Below are 13,870 nucleotides of genomic sequence, written 5' to 3' on the forward strand. Positions count from 1 at the left end.
CATAAAAAGTCTGTTACTGTTTTTCTTTCAAAAATACTTTCACTTCTCACTTTTGATAATAAAATATGATACAGTCACACAAATGTATAGCTTAAAAAGGGACATGCTTCTACTTACCGCCCTGGTCAAGAAAGAGGACTCTGCAGCTGCCCGGGACGCCCTTCAAGCCTCCCGTCACCATAACCTTTCCTCCCCCACAAAAGCGCCCCGTTCCTTCTCCAGTAATGACTTCCTTGTGTTTCTTTATAGTTTTATTCTCAGAGTCTGTATCTCTATTCGTGACAGTCTGTCTGCCGCTTAGAGACTTGGCTGTCTCTGGGGCCCAGCACACACACTCTCCTCTGAAAGCCGCCACCCTGGAGGCCAGTCAGCAGGTTCTTTCAGTCAGAACCTGCAGTCCTCTCGGGCACTTTTACTGGATTCCCATTGTTCTTTCAAGAGTTTCTTTTTCTCGAGGGTTTCCTTTGCTCTTTTTTTTCTTTCTTGCTTTCTCTTCTCTGCCTCGCGTTTTTCTCTGCAAACGAGACTGTTTTCGCCATTGTAGAAGACGTCCACTTTCTCTTGCAGGATTCTCCGAGCTAGCTTTCTGTTTTGGTCAACGGATCTGGTCTGGTGGCACTGTAAGAGATGATATTTCATAATGTGAAAGCTGGTGTGTCCTGGGCAGGACCTTGGGAATCATTAGACAACCTCATCCCTTTACAGAGGGGTCAGGCCCGCAGGGGCAAAGCCACTTGTCAGGAGTCCCAGCGGGTCAGCAGCAGGATGAAGGCCAAGCCCCCTCCTGCCTCTGCCCAGCCTGTGCCCAGTCCCACACCCCAGCTGTTACATGGCTTTCACTGTGACTCTGCCAATATTTGGAGTGTTGTTTTGTTTAGAAGTAACAATAGCTTTCAAAGAAAGTCCCCAGATAATTTTGGAAATGTCAACCAGTATGTCTAAGCAAGCCCTCTTGTGTGCCCCGTTTATAAACTTCTGTTTGAAGGAGGAAAATAGCCTTTTGGCATTAGTGGTAAAGAACCTGTCTGCTAATGTAGGAGATGTAAAAGATGTGGGTTCAATGCCTGAGTTGGGAAGATCCCCTGGAGAAGGGAATGGTAACCCACTCCAGTATTCTTGGCTGAAGAATCCCATGGACAGAGGAGCCTGGTGGGCTACAGTCCATAGGGTCGCAGAGTTGGACACCACTGTAGTGACTTAGCATGCACGCATGCGCTATTAGGGTGAAAAGATAACATTTCGAGCAACTTTGGAGTGAGCTACATGAAACAGGTTAAACAAATTTAACTATGTCAGGTTTCAGAGTTTTATTTGTTGCTCATGAATAACAGTTTTTTTGAGGAGGAAATGAAAAATGATTGAGATTTTAACTAATATGCTCAGAAATATGGCAGCAAAGAACAGCTGTCAGGACCAGACTCTGGGTTTGGTCTGAGTTGACTCTGGCAGCTGGAGGAACCTCTCTGGGCCTCAGGCTCCACCTTATGAGCGTGGGCTTATAAAGATTAAGAGTTGATGTGAATGTGAAGCTACTCAGAACAGGGCCGGCTGGCAACATGCTCACGTGATACGTAAGTACTTGCTAACTGTAACACTGGTGTAGGAAAACCTGCCAATCCTCTCTCCACTGTGCCTCGAGGCTTGTGCTGCCTTCAGGGCCCTGGGGCCACGGGACAGACCGGTGGCCAGTGAGGCCACTACCAAACCAGGAAACAGGAGAAAGCAGTAAACCCTTTCTTAGAGTGCAGCATGTATTGACGGCTGGCGATGTTCAGATCAGTGGTTGGATTTTTGCATTCAGGAGGGTCTGCTGGCCTGTTCGGCTGAGGGTTGACATCAGTTTGCCTCGTTATCTCATTCAGTCCTTCTCCAGAAGGGCAAGTGTCGCTGACATTTACCAAAGGGGGGACGGAGAGACATGGAGGGTGCAGCCATCTGAGTCATCAGCCAGGTGGCTAAGGGCTGAGCCTGCTGGCAGACAGCCTGGGCCTGCAGGCTGCTCGGGGGCCCGGAGCCCATGTCAGGGCCACAGAGAGCCCTCTGCAGCCCAGTGGCTTGACAAGAACTGTGGGGCCTGCCAAGTTCAAGGACGGCAGCAGTAAGAGTGCAGCTGCTCAGGATCCTGGGAGGGGGCTCCTGGGGCCGGGCCAGGCCTGAGACCCACAGTCCCCCTACTGCTGGGGGCCACAGCTGTCACTCAGGAGAAATCAGGGGATCCTGAGACCACCTTCCTCTACCTTGACGACGATGCCCGAGGGCACGTGTCTCAGCACCACGCAGTTGCTTGTTTTGTTGGTTGCCTGGCCCCCTGGACCGTGGCCTTTCACGAACTGCTCTTCAAGCTCATGCTCGTTCAGGGAGAGCAGCGTCGGGCAGTCCTTCTTGCCGGCCGCCTGCACTGGAGTGGCCATCGTTCCTGGGGACAGGAGCGGCAGCTTCTCGCAGAGCCGGAGTCCCCAGGGCACCAGGCACACTCTGGTCAGTGGGGCAGGAAAACGGAACAGACCCAAGGTACTCATGGCGAGGGGCTCTCAGGACCTGAATCAGACAGAGAGGAGAGCCCTTCAGCCTGGTCTGCTCTCAAGATTAGATGAATAATTCTTCAGGTTCTAAGATCACCTCTTATGCACCAGTTCAAAGGATCACCACCCATCTGGCAGGCAGGGGATTTAGGAAATCCGTGCAGACAGGACACCCGGCCACACACACATACACCTCTCCCCGGCCCTGCATTGTCTATAGTGTTCTCAGCACAGCAGTACATGCCCTGCCAGCTGGTAAATATTTTCTTGTAAACGGACCAAAAATATCTTCAAAGCCCCCAGAGGTGCCGTTTTCTCAGGAAGGAGAGGCTGCAAGTGTGAAATTCAAAAGCACGGGGCTGTAATTTGATGAGGAAATACTCCATAGGACACCAAGCAAGACTCAGAATCTGAGTCAAGTGACATGATTTAAGTGTGTGAGAATCTCTGAAATCAAAATGAAAAGATGACAGTATGTGATGGTCTGTTTTAGAGCTGGGCTTAAACAGTCTGATGCAGTAACTATCACTATCAATCAATGTCCTGATTGTTGTTTTTTAATGTTTCCAGTTTCATGGATTTGAATAGGAACATCTGTTCCCTCAGAAGCACTGCCAATCAAAGGATCCAACCAGCACTCATCTTTAGTGCTACCAAATCTACTGATTTTTTATTAAGGTGCTTGTTAGGTTCAAAGTAAAAGGCAAGGGCGAGGGAGGGACATGAGGTCAGAGAGAGCAAGATGTGGACTTCACGGAGCTCACAGAATTTCTCCCAGTCAGAGAAGGTGTTCAAGAAGAATGCGAGAGCTGCTGAACGGGAGGTTTCAATAACTACTCAATACTAGCATACAGCTGAAGTGTCTTCATTGACAAATGAATAGAGAATAACAGCCATGACAATGTGGTGAGTCCCACAAGCCTCTGCTGTTTTTCGAGGGAAGGCAGAAGATCTGAAAGGCACTGTCAATTTTCAGAGGCCTACATACTCTCCGTGAACGGGGCAGCGGTGTGTGTCACAACCTTGGCCCATTTTCTCATCTGAAAAATGCAGGAGAATAAGCCCTCTTCATTGGGGCTGCCCCGGAGGCTCAGCGGTAAAGAATCTGCTTGCAAGGCAGGAGCCACAGGTTTGATCCCTGGGTAGGGACGATCCCCTGGAGGAGGGCATGACAACCCAATCCAGTATTCTTGCCTGGAGAATCCCATGGACAGAGGAGCCTGGTGGGCTACGGTCCATAGGGTTGCAGGGTCCAACATGACTGAAGCAACTTGGCATGCATGCAAGCCCTCTCCATGCAACCCACACAGGTTTTGAGTGAAATCAGAGAAACAGTAGTATTCTGGAAAGGGCTTTGTTGATAATCCTGAAGCGTATGAGACTGGTTTTTAGCAAAATCACCCAGGTGGATTTGGGGAAGTACAAATGTGCCGCTCACTTAAATACTTCTTGATTGAGGATTCTGTAGACACTGAAAAGAGATGTAGAGTTGTTTTTTAAAATCGTAGTTGCTTTATGTATTCCTCTAACAACTGCTTCTTGTGAGGCTCTAGACAGCTTCTTTCACCACTTGAAACCTTGTACATTCTAGCTCATGGCAACTGGTCTCTAGCACAGGTAGGAACTGGAGTTTACCTAACTAACTTCTTCAGCCGAAAGTACTTAACGTCCACCAAGTTATTTTTCACTCGGTTTCTCTTGGCTCATTTACCTTTCAGCCACCAGAAGTTCTGATGGCTGACGTCCACTGGGCCCCACATGATCTCTAGGTGACCTTATGGCAGAAACATGCTAGTGTGCGTGGCTTCCTTGCAAATACGTGCATTTTTCTGAAATCTAAGTGCCTGTCTTAGTTATCAGTACAGATGACATGGGTTGTTTCCAGAATGAATACAGTATTCTTCATCTCTATGGAAAACAAATGAAATGAAATGTACTTTTCAGTCTTTAGGCCAGTGCTAGTTTTCAATCTTGTAACTGACACTATGGTGTAAACCAATGGTCCACAACCTTTTTTGGTAGACAGTTGTCTTCGTGGAAGACAATTATTCTATGGACCACAGGGGTGGGGAATGGTTTCAGGATGGTTCAAGTGCATTACATTTATCGTGCACTTTATTTCTATTATTACATCAGCTCCACCTCAGATCATCAGGCCTTAGCTTCTGGAGGTTGGGGCGTGCGGGTGTGCTCAGTCGTTTGTCATGTTTGACTCTTTGCGACCCTAAAGGCTGTAGTGGGCCAGGCTCCTCCGTCCATGTGATTCTCAGGCAAGAATACTGGAGTGGGTTGCCATGCCCTCCTCCAGGGGATCTTCCCAACCCAGGGATCCAACCCGTATCTCCTGTGGCTCCTGCAATGCAGGTGGATTCTTTACTGCTGAGCCCCTGGGAAGCCCCTGGGAGGTTAGGAACCTCTGGTCTAAACTCGTATCTTCTTTGTGAAAAGAACAACGTTCCATCAGTCCCAGTGGGTGATAATTAAGGCGGGGTTGGTTCATAAGATGCTCCGTGGCTACCAGGGGAGGTATTCTGAAACAAGAGTATGCCAGTGAAAGTGGTGCTTTAAAAATGGGTTCTGTTTATTGTGTGAAATATGTCAGAAGCATCCTCAGGAAAAAATGAACGACAAAGCCTTTCTCTGCCATCTCTACAACAAAGAATCCACTCCCCTATAAATGACTGAGTGAGACCAAGTCGATGTCCACAATTTCCTTCCCCTTATTTCTGCTTTCAGTCTACAGAACAGAATTCCTTTGTGTATTAGTGTCTGGTCCCTGGATTCGGTTCATGGAACAGGAGCCCAGTGCCTCTCCTGGGGCTGCCCTTTCGTTAGGCAATCTGACCAGGCAGGATGGCGGTAGAATATAGTCTGGCCACAAAGAAAAGGAAAGAGGTCTGAGACAGGGCGAAACTCCCAGACAAAGGGTGGAGAGGAGGAGAGCACTTTTATCAGCTGCTTTGTCGCCAGCCCGATGTGCTTCAAGTCTACCTTTCTGTCCTAGTTCAGAGCTGACACACACAGGAAGGTCTCCCACCGGACTGGAGTTCACGGAGGTCCCCAGTGTTCAGTTACTGGCTGCTTTGTCTAACGGCTAATTCCAGCGGCCAATCAGATGATTCCAAATACTTTGAGTATCTCCTGGAGCTCTGGCTGGACTCCAAAAATGGCTAAAAATGACAAACACACCCGTGGCTCCACTTCCCCCAAGCTCAGAGAAGAATACAGATTGGATTTCAGTTTTTGTGATACCCACCGAGCAACCCAAAGTCTTTGGGGAACAATAAAAGCAGCTCAAATTAGAGCTCATCGTGACATTAAAAAAAAAAGAGAAATGGTAACAAGCAGTGTAAGGGGAAACCGGCAGTGGAAACAGCAAGCCGGGATTCCTTCCTGTTGGTGTGAGCCTCAGGCCTGGGTGGGGTCTCCACCCTGACTCCCCTCCGCTCTGCTTTTCCTTGGAGGGCAGCTTCTGCGCTAGACAGCTGACTGCAATTTAGGTTAAAGCCGTGCTCTCTCACTTGGTCAAGCTGGAGATAAGAGGGCGGATGCCTTTACAACAGGGAACATTAATTTGCTCCATGAATATTTTCAGCATCTACTATATGCCTCAATGAGTCTGAGACTGCAGCATAAAACAGAAATGGAGACGTCTGTAAGTAAGGTATGTGCCAGAGCCTAACATGGACAAGACGCCAGAGAGCAGTGGTTCTCAGACTTCACTGTGCCCCCAAGTCACCCGGAAGGCTGGTTACCAGGACTTCAAAGCTGCATCCTATTAGGTGCCTTTGTTCCTGATAGGAGCCAGTAGAGTCCCTCCTCTGGCTTACACGATCAGCCCAAACCAAGACAGACACCTAGCTCAGGGGTGGCATGCTCTGCTCTGGAACGTGGCCTGTGACTGGAGCACACACAGATTTTAAACAAAGGGCAACGAGGTGAGGCTTGTTTCACCAGTGGCTCAAAAGCTCTGGAGAGTGGTAAGGGGAGGCTACTGCCTGTGCGTCTTAGACACAGAGAGGGTATTGAATCTGGAAGCCTCAGGATTAACTCTGGACCCACCTTCTGGATGCCATTTGCCTACCATTCACTGATGATGTTTTAGAAAGATAGAGTACTAGTTTCTCTTAGACACAACTTCTTAGTGTATCAACCTTGAGGGAATCATCCAACCTAAGCAAAGGAACAGGTATGGAGATTCACTGAAATGGGGTGCTTTAGCAAAGATGGGGCTTCTCAGGTAGCTCAGTGGTAAAGTATCGGCCTGCCAAACAGGAGATGCAGGTTCGATCCCTGGGTCAGGAAGATCCCCTGGAGAAGAAAATGGCAACTGACTCCAGTATTCTTGCCATGGAGAATCTCATGAACAGAGGAGCCTGGAGGGCTACAGTCCATGGGGTTGCAAAGAGTCGGACACGACTGAGCGACTAAACCACAACAATAATAGGAAAGGTGATAGTTAACGTTTTCATGGCTCTAACCTTCATGCACAGACAAATCCCTTAGGGATCCTGTTAAACAGGACGCAGCTCATTAGGTCTGGGGTGGGGCTTGAGACCCTGCCTTTCTAACCAGCTCTCAGGTAAGGTGGCTGCTGCCTGCAGTCCTGGCTCTTAGGATTATATACTGCTGGGTAAGAGTCTTAGGATCGTGTTGACAATGATGGAGGTGGAGAAGGTGGAAAGGGAAGGAACAGGCAAGAGAGGAAAGACATTTGGAGAAAAGAATGAAATGAATGTCGAGCTGAGCAAAAAGAGCAGGTGAAACGGTCACGAGGGGATTGAGAAACTGGGTCATCTGAAAAAAAGAACACCAAAAATGTTGCTTCTATTGCATTAATGTTCTAGAACAGCAATGTCTAATAGAAATACAGTGCAAGCCACGTGTGAAATTCCAAATTTTCTAAGCCACACTAAAAAGAATAAATAGCAACTGATGAAGTAAATTTCAATATACTTTACTTAATCCAATACATCCCAAATATACTTAGGTCAACATGTGATCACTATAAAAATTATTGAGATTTCCTTGTTATATGAGGTCTGCACAATCTGAGGTGTGGCCACGCTTATAGCACATGTCGGTCTGGACTAGCCATGAGTGCTCATGGCTACTGTAATGGCTAAGGGAGTTCTGGAGTCTTGCAATCAGAGTGTGGTCCACAGAGCAGCAGCGCACTGAGAGCTTGTTGGGTGTGAATAATCTCAGGTCCTACCCCAGGCCTTCTACATGAGAACCTGCATTTTCATAAGATCCTCAAGTGATTCAGCAGCACATTCAAGTTTGAGAAGCAAAGGACACAGGAATTAGCAAGTTCTTCCAGCTGCTTTTCAGAGCTTGTTGTCTTTTATGTTGATATTATTTCAGAAGTTGAGGCCAGAATGCAGCAGGGCTGTTTACCTGCTTAGTCATGGTCTTGTTTCCCCTTCCTGAAGGAGATAAACTAGATTTCAAAAACAATGATCTTATCAACAGTGAAGGACCCAATTCAGTGAGCTTTTAAAAAGACAAAATGGCCAGCTGATGGCACGAGAAGCTAAGAGAGGATTTTCTGAGAAATGCTTAATAATAATCATCTATATTTTGAAAGTGTGTTTGGGGGACTTCCCTGGTGGTCGTGGTTAAGAAACCACCTTGCAATGCAGGAGACATGGGCTCGATCCCTGGTCTGGGAACTAAGATCCCACTTGCATGAAGCAACTAAGCCCGCGCCACAACTACAGGGTCTATGTGATGCAGAAAAAGATTCTGTATGACTCAAGGAAGATCCTGTGTGCTGAAACTAAGATAAGACCTGACGCTGCCAATACATAAGTAAATACATTTGAAAAAAACCATAAAAGTGTGTTTTGGTGTTCCCTGCCGAATGGGAGTAAAGAGAAAGCACCCTTTCTTTCCCTTTCACATCCAGCTGAAGCTTTTGTTCTGGTTACCTAAAATCCTCATGAAGAAGTGAAGTGAAAGTCGCTCAGTCATGTCCAACTCTTTGCAACCCAATTGATTGGAGCATGGGATTCTCCAGGCAAGAATACTGGAGTGGGTTGCCATGCCCTTCTCCAGGGGATCTTCCCCACCCAGGGATCAAACCCAGGTCTCCAGCATCACAGGCAGATTCTTTACAGTTTGAGCTACCCGGGAAACCCAAATCCTCATGAGGGCTAGAACACATCCCCAAACAGAACCCCAGGGAACTGTGGCTCAGGCTTGACACAGACCCTTGTCATTTCCTAGGCTAGGGGTTCTCCACTGAAGAGAAAGCACCATCCAGCCACAGTAAGTGTTTCCAGAGAACTATTTCTCAAAAAAAAAGCACAATGGACTGAGCAGGAAAGTATAACAGAGCTGTCAAAAGGACAGAGCTGACGACAGAGGACAAGAGAATAAGGAGTCCACTCCCGAGTTTGGTTTAGATTCAACAGGCTTACTGCCGCCCAGTCCAAGAGACAACTAATAAAGCAGATAAGGAGAAAAGCTTTCAATTCATACAATACCAGGAGCCCGTGCAGTGTTTTTTTTAAACAGAAAACGTTGAATCCACAATTACACTTGTCCTATTTGGGTGCATCACTGTGATTTTCTTCTATTTATGGCACCTAACAGGAACTCTGTTATTTATCAACTATGCTATTAAAATAAGACAGACACATAAAAAAGCAGCAATGATTACACTCCACACTTTTCTCTAAAAGTCGCAAAGACTCTATTAATGATGCATTGTATTTGTTTAGGATGTCTGTTTTCAAACCACATTCAAATACATTATTGTATTTCACACAAATAAAAGATGAGATGCATACTATGTGGAATAGTTCAGGAAGACTTATTTTGGAAGAACATTCCATTTTCTTAAACTAAATTTGTCCTTCCCACCCCTTTGTTCTTCCCCCAGCTCCTTAAAGAATATGAGCTCATTTTCAATTTTCTCTTGACCCTTTCTCTCGATTTTTTGTCCCTGACAGGCCATACTGCTCTATAGTCAGTATGACCTGAGTCAGTGTCTCAATGCCATGATTTACTCACTGTGCAGCTCTGGCCATGTTTCCAAATCTGTAAAATGGAGGTTATACCACCTAGGAAGAGAAAAAAAAAAATTGCACAGGTCGCTACAGATTTAAAGCACTTCGTGGTGCTCCAAAGCACACAAAGCTCAGCAACCTCTGGCTGACAAAACACAAGCCCAGTCTGCAAACGGATTATTTCATGGACTTATGTTTTAAAAGCTCAGAGAAAAGATATCTAGAACATGACCTGCAAACTATTTTACTTGGTATGGTCCAATTTAAGAAATACTTGGGGACCATGTGATCACCAAAGACTCGCTGTTTGGTGAGGTCATAATTGTGGTCTATGAAATCAAGTGCCAGAGAGGTAATTATGATGCTGAGAATATAGCTTGACTTCCCAGCTGGTTTCAAATTGAAAGATAAAAACTACCTTCATCAAAGCAAGTCCTGCTTTAAACATACAGATCTTTAGGAATTATCTGATATAGTAAGAAAAATTATGAGGGGTAGGAAAGGTAAAAAAAAATGTACACCTGATATTAAATAACATATTTAAATGTATACCTCATCATTCATTTTCATGTTCCATTCATTTTCATAGTCCAATTTAGAGTTCCTAATTTTTCCTGTGGGGGCCAGCCTGCCCCCAACCCCCATCAATGACAAGCTGTTTGGATGTAAGAATTACTGACACCAAGTTAACACCCTGGTTAACAGACATTAAATGTCTCAAGCCGCTAATAGCCAGTATTACTGAATAGCCTAATCTTATCCGAATCAAGGAGCTCCACTCAAAACTGTCATTTGAAGCCTTCATGGCAAAAGAGAAATACTTCAGCAATGCATGCTCAGTCGCTCCATTGTGTCTGACTCTTTGTGACCCCATGGACTGTAGCCCACCAGGCTTCTCTGTCCATGGGATTATCCCAGCAAGAATACTGGAGTGGGTTGCCATTTCCTCTTCCAGGGGATCCTCCCAACCCAAGGACTGAACCCACATTTCCTGTGGCTCCTGCATAGGCAGGTGGATTCTTTACCACTGAGCTACCTGGGAAGCCCCACTTGAGCAATATGATGTTATAATAAAGTCATATGGTAATCACACTCTTATAAAGCCATAAAATATTAGTATAACCTTGCACATAAGTAATGCAAAATCTCCAGTATGAGAAGAGGGAGGTTAAATTAGATGAATAGTTACTGGGCTTCCCTGGTGTCTCAGATGGTAAAGAATCCGCCTGCGATGCAGGAGACCTGAGTTCTGTTCCTGGGTTGGGAAGATCCCCTGGAGGAGGGCATGGCAACCCACTCCAGGATTCTTACCTGGAGAATCCCCACGGACAGAGGAGCCTGGCGGGCTACAGTCTATGGGATCGAAAAGAGTTGGACACGACTGAGTCACTAAGCACAGCACACACAGCACATACTTGTATTTCTAAAGCCTTCTCTTCCCTAGTTATTTTCATAAAGCTGCTTTTTAGTCCAATTAGTCAAAAGCAATTTCCACTCTGAATTTGTAAAAATTTAGACCCCTTCAAAGAGCTTAAATTAAGAAATAAGGTGTGAGTACCTTTACCAAAATATTTCATATCAGTTAGTTAACAAGATAACTTGATTAATCAGAATACTAGCTCCTGAACATGTTGGCTTATTAATTAGTAACAGATTAATAGGTTCTTTGAAAGTTACCTAAAATCACACTGCCAAAAAAAGAAACGCACTGAAACTAAACAAAATCCATCTGATTCTGTTTCGAAAAGCCATGCTTTCCTGCCTAGTGCATGATTAGGAACTAATACCCAGTACTCCCGATGTTGGGGTTAACATTTTTCTTGAAGGAAACACACCTCCCTTTGCCTGGAGCTGTCCCAGGAATCCACTCTCCCATTCTTGTGTGAGTGCAAGATTCTACAGTATCTCAATTATAGATTTTTAACCGACTGAAATTAGTGGTAAAACTGCCTTTTTTTTTTTTGATGGACTTGAAATAGACATTGAAAATATAGACATTGAAAATAGAGCCCTGTGCTTAAAAGTAATTTGATTTAGTGTAAGTATTAAACACAGCACTGATTGGTGGATTAACACAATTGGGAGGAGGATTTGATTTATTTACCTTTAAGATCTTCCATACACGGATAAGATTTTGGAGAGAATGAATTTTTACTGTTGAGACAAAATTGTTAGGTGTTTTTACAAGGCTCTGATCAGATGAAACGCCTCTTGGCACACTTGTTATTCCAAAGGCAAATAACATCTGCTCCTGGCTTCTGCATCCTGCATCCTTCTGCCTGCATCCTGGCTTCTCAGGCACACCTAAGGACAGGGCTAGCGATGTGCCTTTACTGGGGGTTCAGGACACGTAGAGGTAAATCTAAGAGCTGGAAGTAAAGTACTTTCGTCTGAAAAACGCAGACTGAACAGTGCGTATGAGATGGGCTGGTGGGCCCACGGGAAGGGACGTGGGTTCTCTGCGGTCCTTCGAAAGGCTTGGCAGGAGCAAAACCCTCACAATGCCTAAAACAGGCCCAGCTGCATGATCACAGCTACCCAAGGCTCTGCCGAACAAGTAAATGAGCATCAATCCATTTGCCCTCCGGCTTCGGTGGAACTGTTTTCTCCATAACGGTGGGCTCTCGTCCTCGCCTGCCCCCCAAGTCCGTTAAGAGCCCAGTGCTGACCCCCCCACCAGCCTAAAGTAAATCAGATCCAGGGACAATTTAGTTCAGGTGTCGGGGCCGGCTTCATCTCACCGCCAGTGGGGCCTCCAGGTCAATGGGCGGCGCGACTCAGGGTCGCAAAACAGGGAAATTCAGGGATTCCAGCTCCCAGTCCTCTCTCCAGAGCCCCTGATGATCGTGGGCAACGATGTGGATGCCGAGCTTCTCCACAGACGCTTACCTGACCTCAGGAATGGCCTTCCGCCCCCAAAGTTCAGGAGGAACAGTAATCACCTCAGGAGCGGGATCTCTAACTCGCTTCCGGGTCTGCGCACGCGCGGCTCTCCAGCCGCAGTTGCCCTCAGGCCTGAGAGCCAGCCCCCCCGTCTTACCTATTGCGCATGCGGGAAGCTAAGTAGTCTTTCCCGCGTAGCTGCCGTAGGTTCCCAGAGAGCCAATCAGAGGAGAGGACTTGACAGCAGCCCCGCCCCTCTCGTTTCCCCGGCGGCTGACCTCCGTCTCTGGTGGGAGCTGGGGGACAGGAAGGGGGAAGACGAAGCGCGCGCCGCTGCACGGCCGTCTCCGCCCCCTTCCAAGTAACCAATCGTGACCAAGACGCCGGGCGCGCGCACGCTCCCTCGAGTTTAACGGTCGCGAGAGGCCGAGCGCCCGACCCTGACATCGGCAGTGGGAGCGGCGGCCAGGTAAGTGGCCGCCGGCCTGCGGGGAGCTGCCAGTCGCAAGGGACAGGGGACGCGACGTCGAGGACACCGAGCCAGCGGACCCCTGAGTGTGCTGATGGGTTAGGGCGGGGGAAGACAACAGTCAGGCGACACCACCCCGCCGGAGCCCGCGGGCGTGTGGGGGCTTTCTCCCGGTCCGTACGCCTTTTCTAGACTCTGTGCCCTTGAGTGACACCCGCGCGGCCCAATCGCTGAGCGCCTCTTCCTCAGGGGCGGGGGGCTTGAGGGATTTGGCTTTTCTTTCTTTTTTTTTTTTTTTTTTTTGACCAGGTTCCTGGGCTTCCTTTGAGAATCAGTAATGTAGTTGTTGCACCGAGAGTTTTAACTCCGGCCTCCCCGCTGGCTACAATTTAGGCGAGAACCAGCAGCGGCGGTCTGGCTGTCAGCGCGAAAATGTCAGAATCTGGCCTCAAAACCTGAAATCATCCCTTCTTTCCCCTTCTCGGGTTCCCAACAAAGCAGAACGCCTAGTTAACTTTCATATTCTCAGCAGACCCCGTATCAATCGTTCCCTTTCCCCCTAACTCCCTTTTTCCCTTTTGGAACTGGGAGCATCCAAAGCGTCATATTTTGTTTGTGGGAGATACAAAAACGTCTCTGTTCTTATATCCATCTCCATCAGGTTCTTAAAATTCTGCATTGTATATCTTTTTAAAAAAACTCATCCCCCGCCCCCCCCCCCCCCCGCATCCCTGTCCCCACCCCCATGCTCTGCTGGGGAGGCATTATCACATTTCAGGATTCAACTGGGTCTCCTGCGTCCGGATTAACTCAACGGGGGAAATAATAGATGGGGTTGCATGCAGATCCATGTCCCCAGAGAGCTTGCGTTTTCCTGGTGGAAGAGCAAGGTGATTTGAATTCAGGTATTTTCGTTGCCAGATGGAAGGTGCGGCCCCTGAGTTTGTCAGTACCCTTTGTCGTTGGTGATGGGCTGAGTC

At 47.3% G+C, this 13,870-nt stretch overlaps 2 protein-coding genes across 14 annotated transcripts in view; one reads left to right on the forward strand and one right to left on the reverse strand.

The window, feature by feature from the left end:
• Window positions 1-233: 233 nt before the first annotated feature.
• On the reverse strand, window positions 234-13,095 carry MTRFR (mitochondrial translation release factor in rescue). Of its 3 annotated transcripts, XM_069557709.1 has the most exons (5): window positions 12,428-12,580; window positions 11,643-11,692; window positions 9,543-9,592; window positions 2,238-2,538; window positions 234-618 (listed from the first exon to the last, which is right to left on the reverse strand). In XM_069557709.1, exons 4-5 carry the CDS (start codon window positions 2,517-2,519, stop codon window positions 385-387), a joined length of 516 nt encoding a protein of 171 aa, XP_069413810.1. In that variant the 5' UTR covers window positions 2,520-2,538; window positions 9,543-9,592; window positions 11,643-11,692; window positions 12,428-12,580; the 3' UTR covers window positions 234-384. The 3 variants fall into 3 exon arrangements, with proteins under 3 accessions (XP_069413810.1, XP_069413811.1, XP_069413809.1); XM_069557710.1 differs by lacking the exon at window positions 11,643-11,692 and having other exon boundaries at window positions 12,579-13,095; XM_069557708.1 differs by lacking the exon at window positions 11,643-11,692 and having other exon boundaries at window positions 12,428-12,589.
• The window catches only part of MPHOSPH9 (M-phase phosphoprotein 9), a 59,113-nt gene continuing 57,903 nt past the window's right edge, over window positions 12,661-13,870 (forward strand). For 5 of the 11 annotated variants that reach the window (XM_069557703.1, XM_069557702.1, XM_069557704.1 and 2 more), the window contains exon 1: window positions 12,704-12,890. The gene's annotated coding sequence lies outside the window, so the exon portion shown is untranslated. Of the gene's footprint in view, window positions 12,891-13,870 lie in introns of all 11 variants that reach the window. The other 6 variants (XM_069557699.1, XM_069557698.1, XM_069557701.1 and 3 more) reach the window with 3 other exon arrangements.

This window comes from Ovis canadensis, chromosome 17 (genome assembly GCF_042477335.2).
Source record: "Ovis canadensis isolate MfBH-ARS-UI-01 breed Bighorn chromosome 17, ARS-UI_OviCan_v2, whole genome shotgun sequence".
Lineage (NCBI taxonomy): Eukaryota > Metazoa > Chordata > Mammalia > Artiodactyla > Bovidae > Ovis > Ovis canadensis.

What these genes read in the sequence shown, in the direction of transcription:
- MTRFR (XM_069557710.1), bottom strand. Translation starts at nt 2,519, where the DNA reads ATGAGTACCTTGGGTCTGTTCCGTTTTCCTGCCCCACTGACCAGAGTG. An exon ending in CCTCGGGCATCGTCGTCAAG is followed by an intron (nt 619 to 2,237) that starts GTAGAGGAAGGT and finishes CATCTCTTACAG; the next exon opens with TGCCACCAGACCAGATCCGT.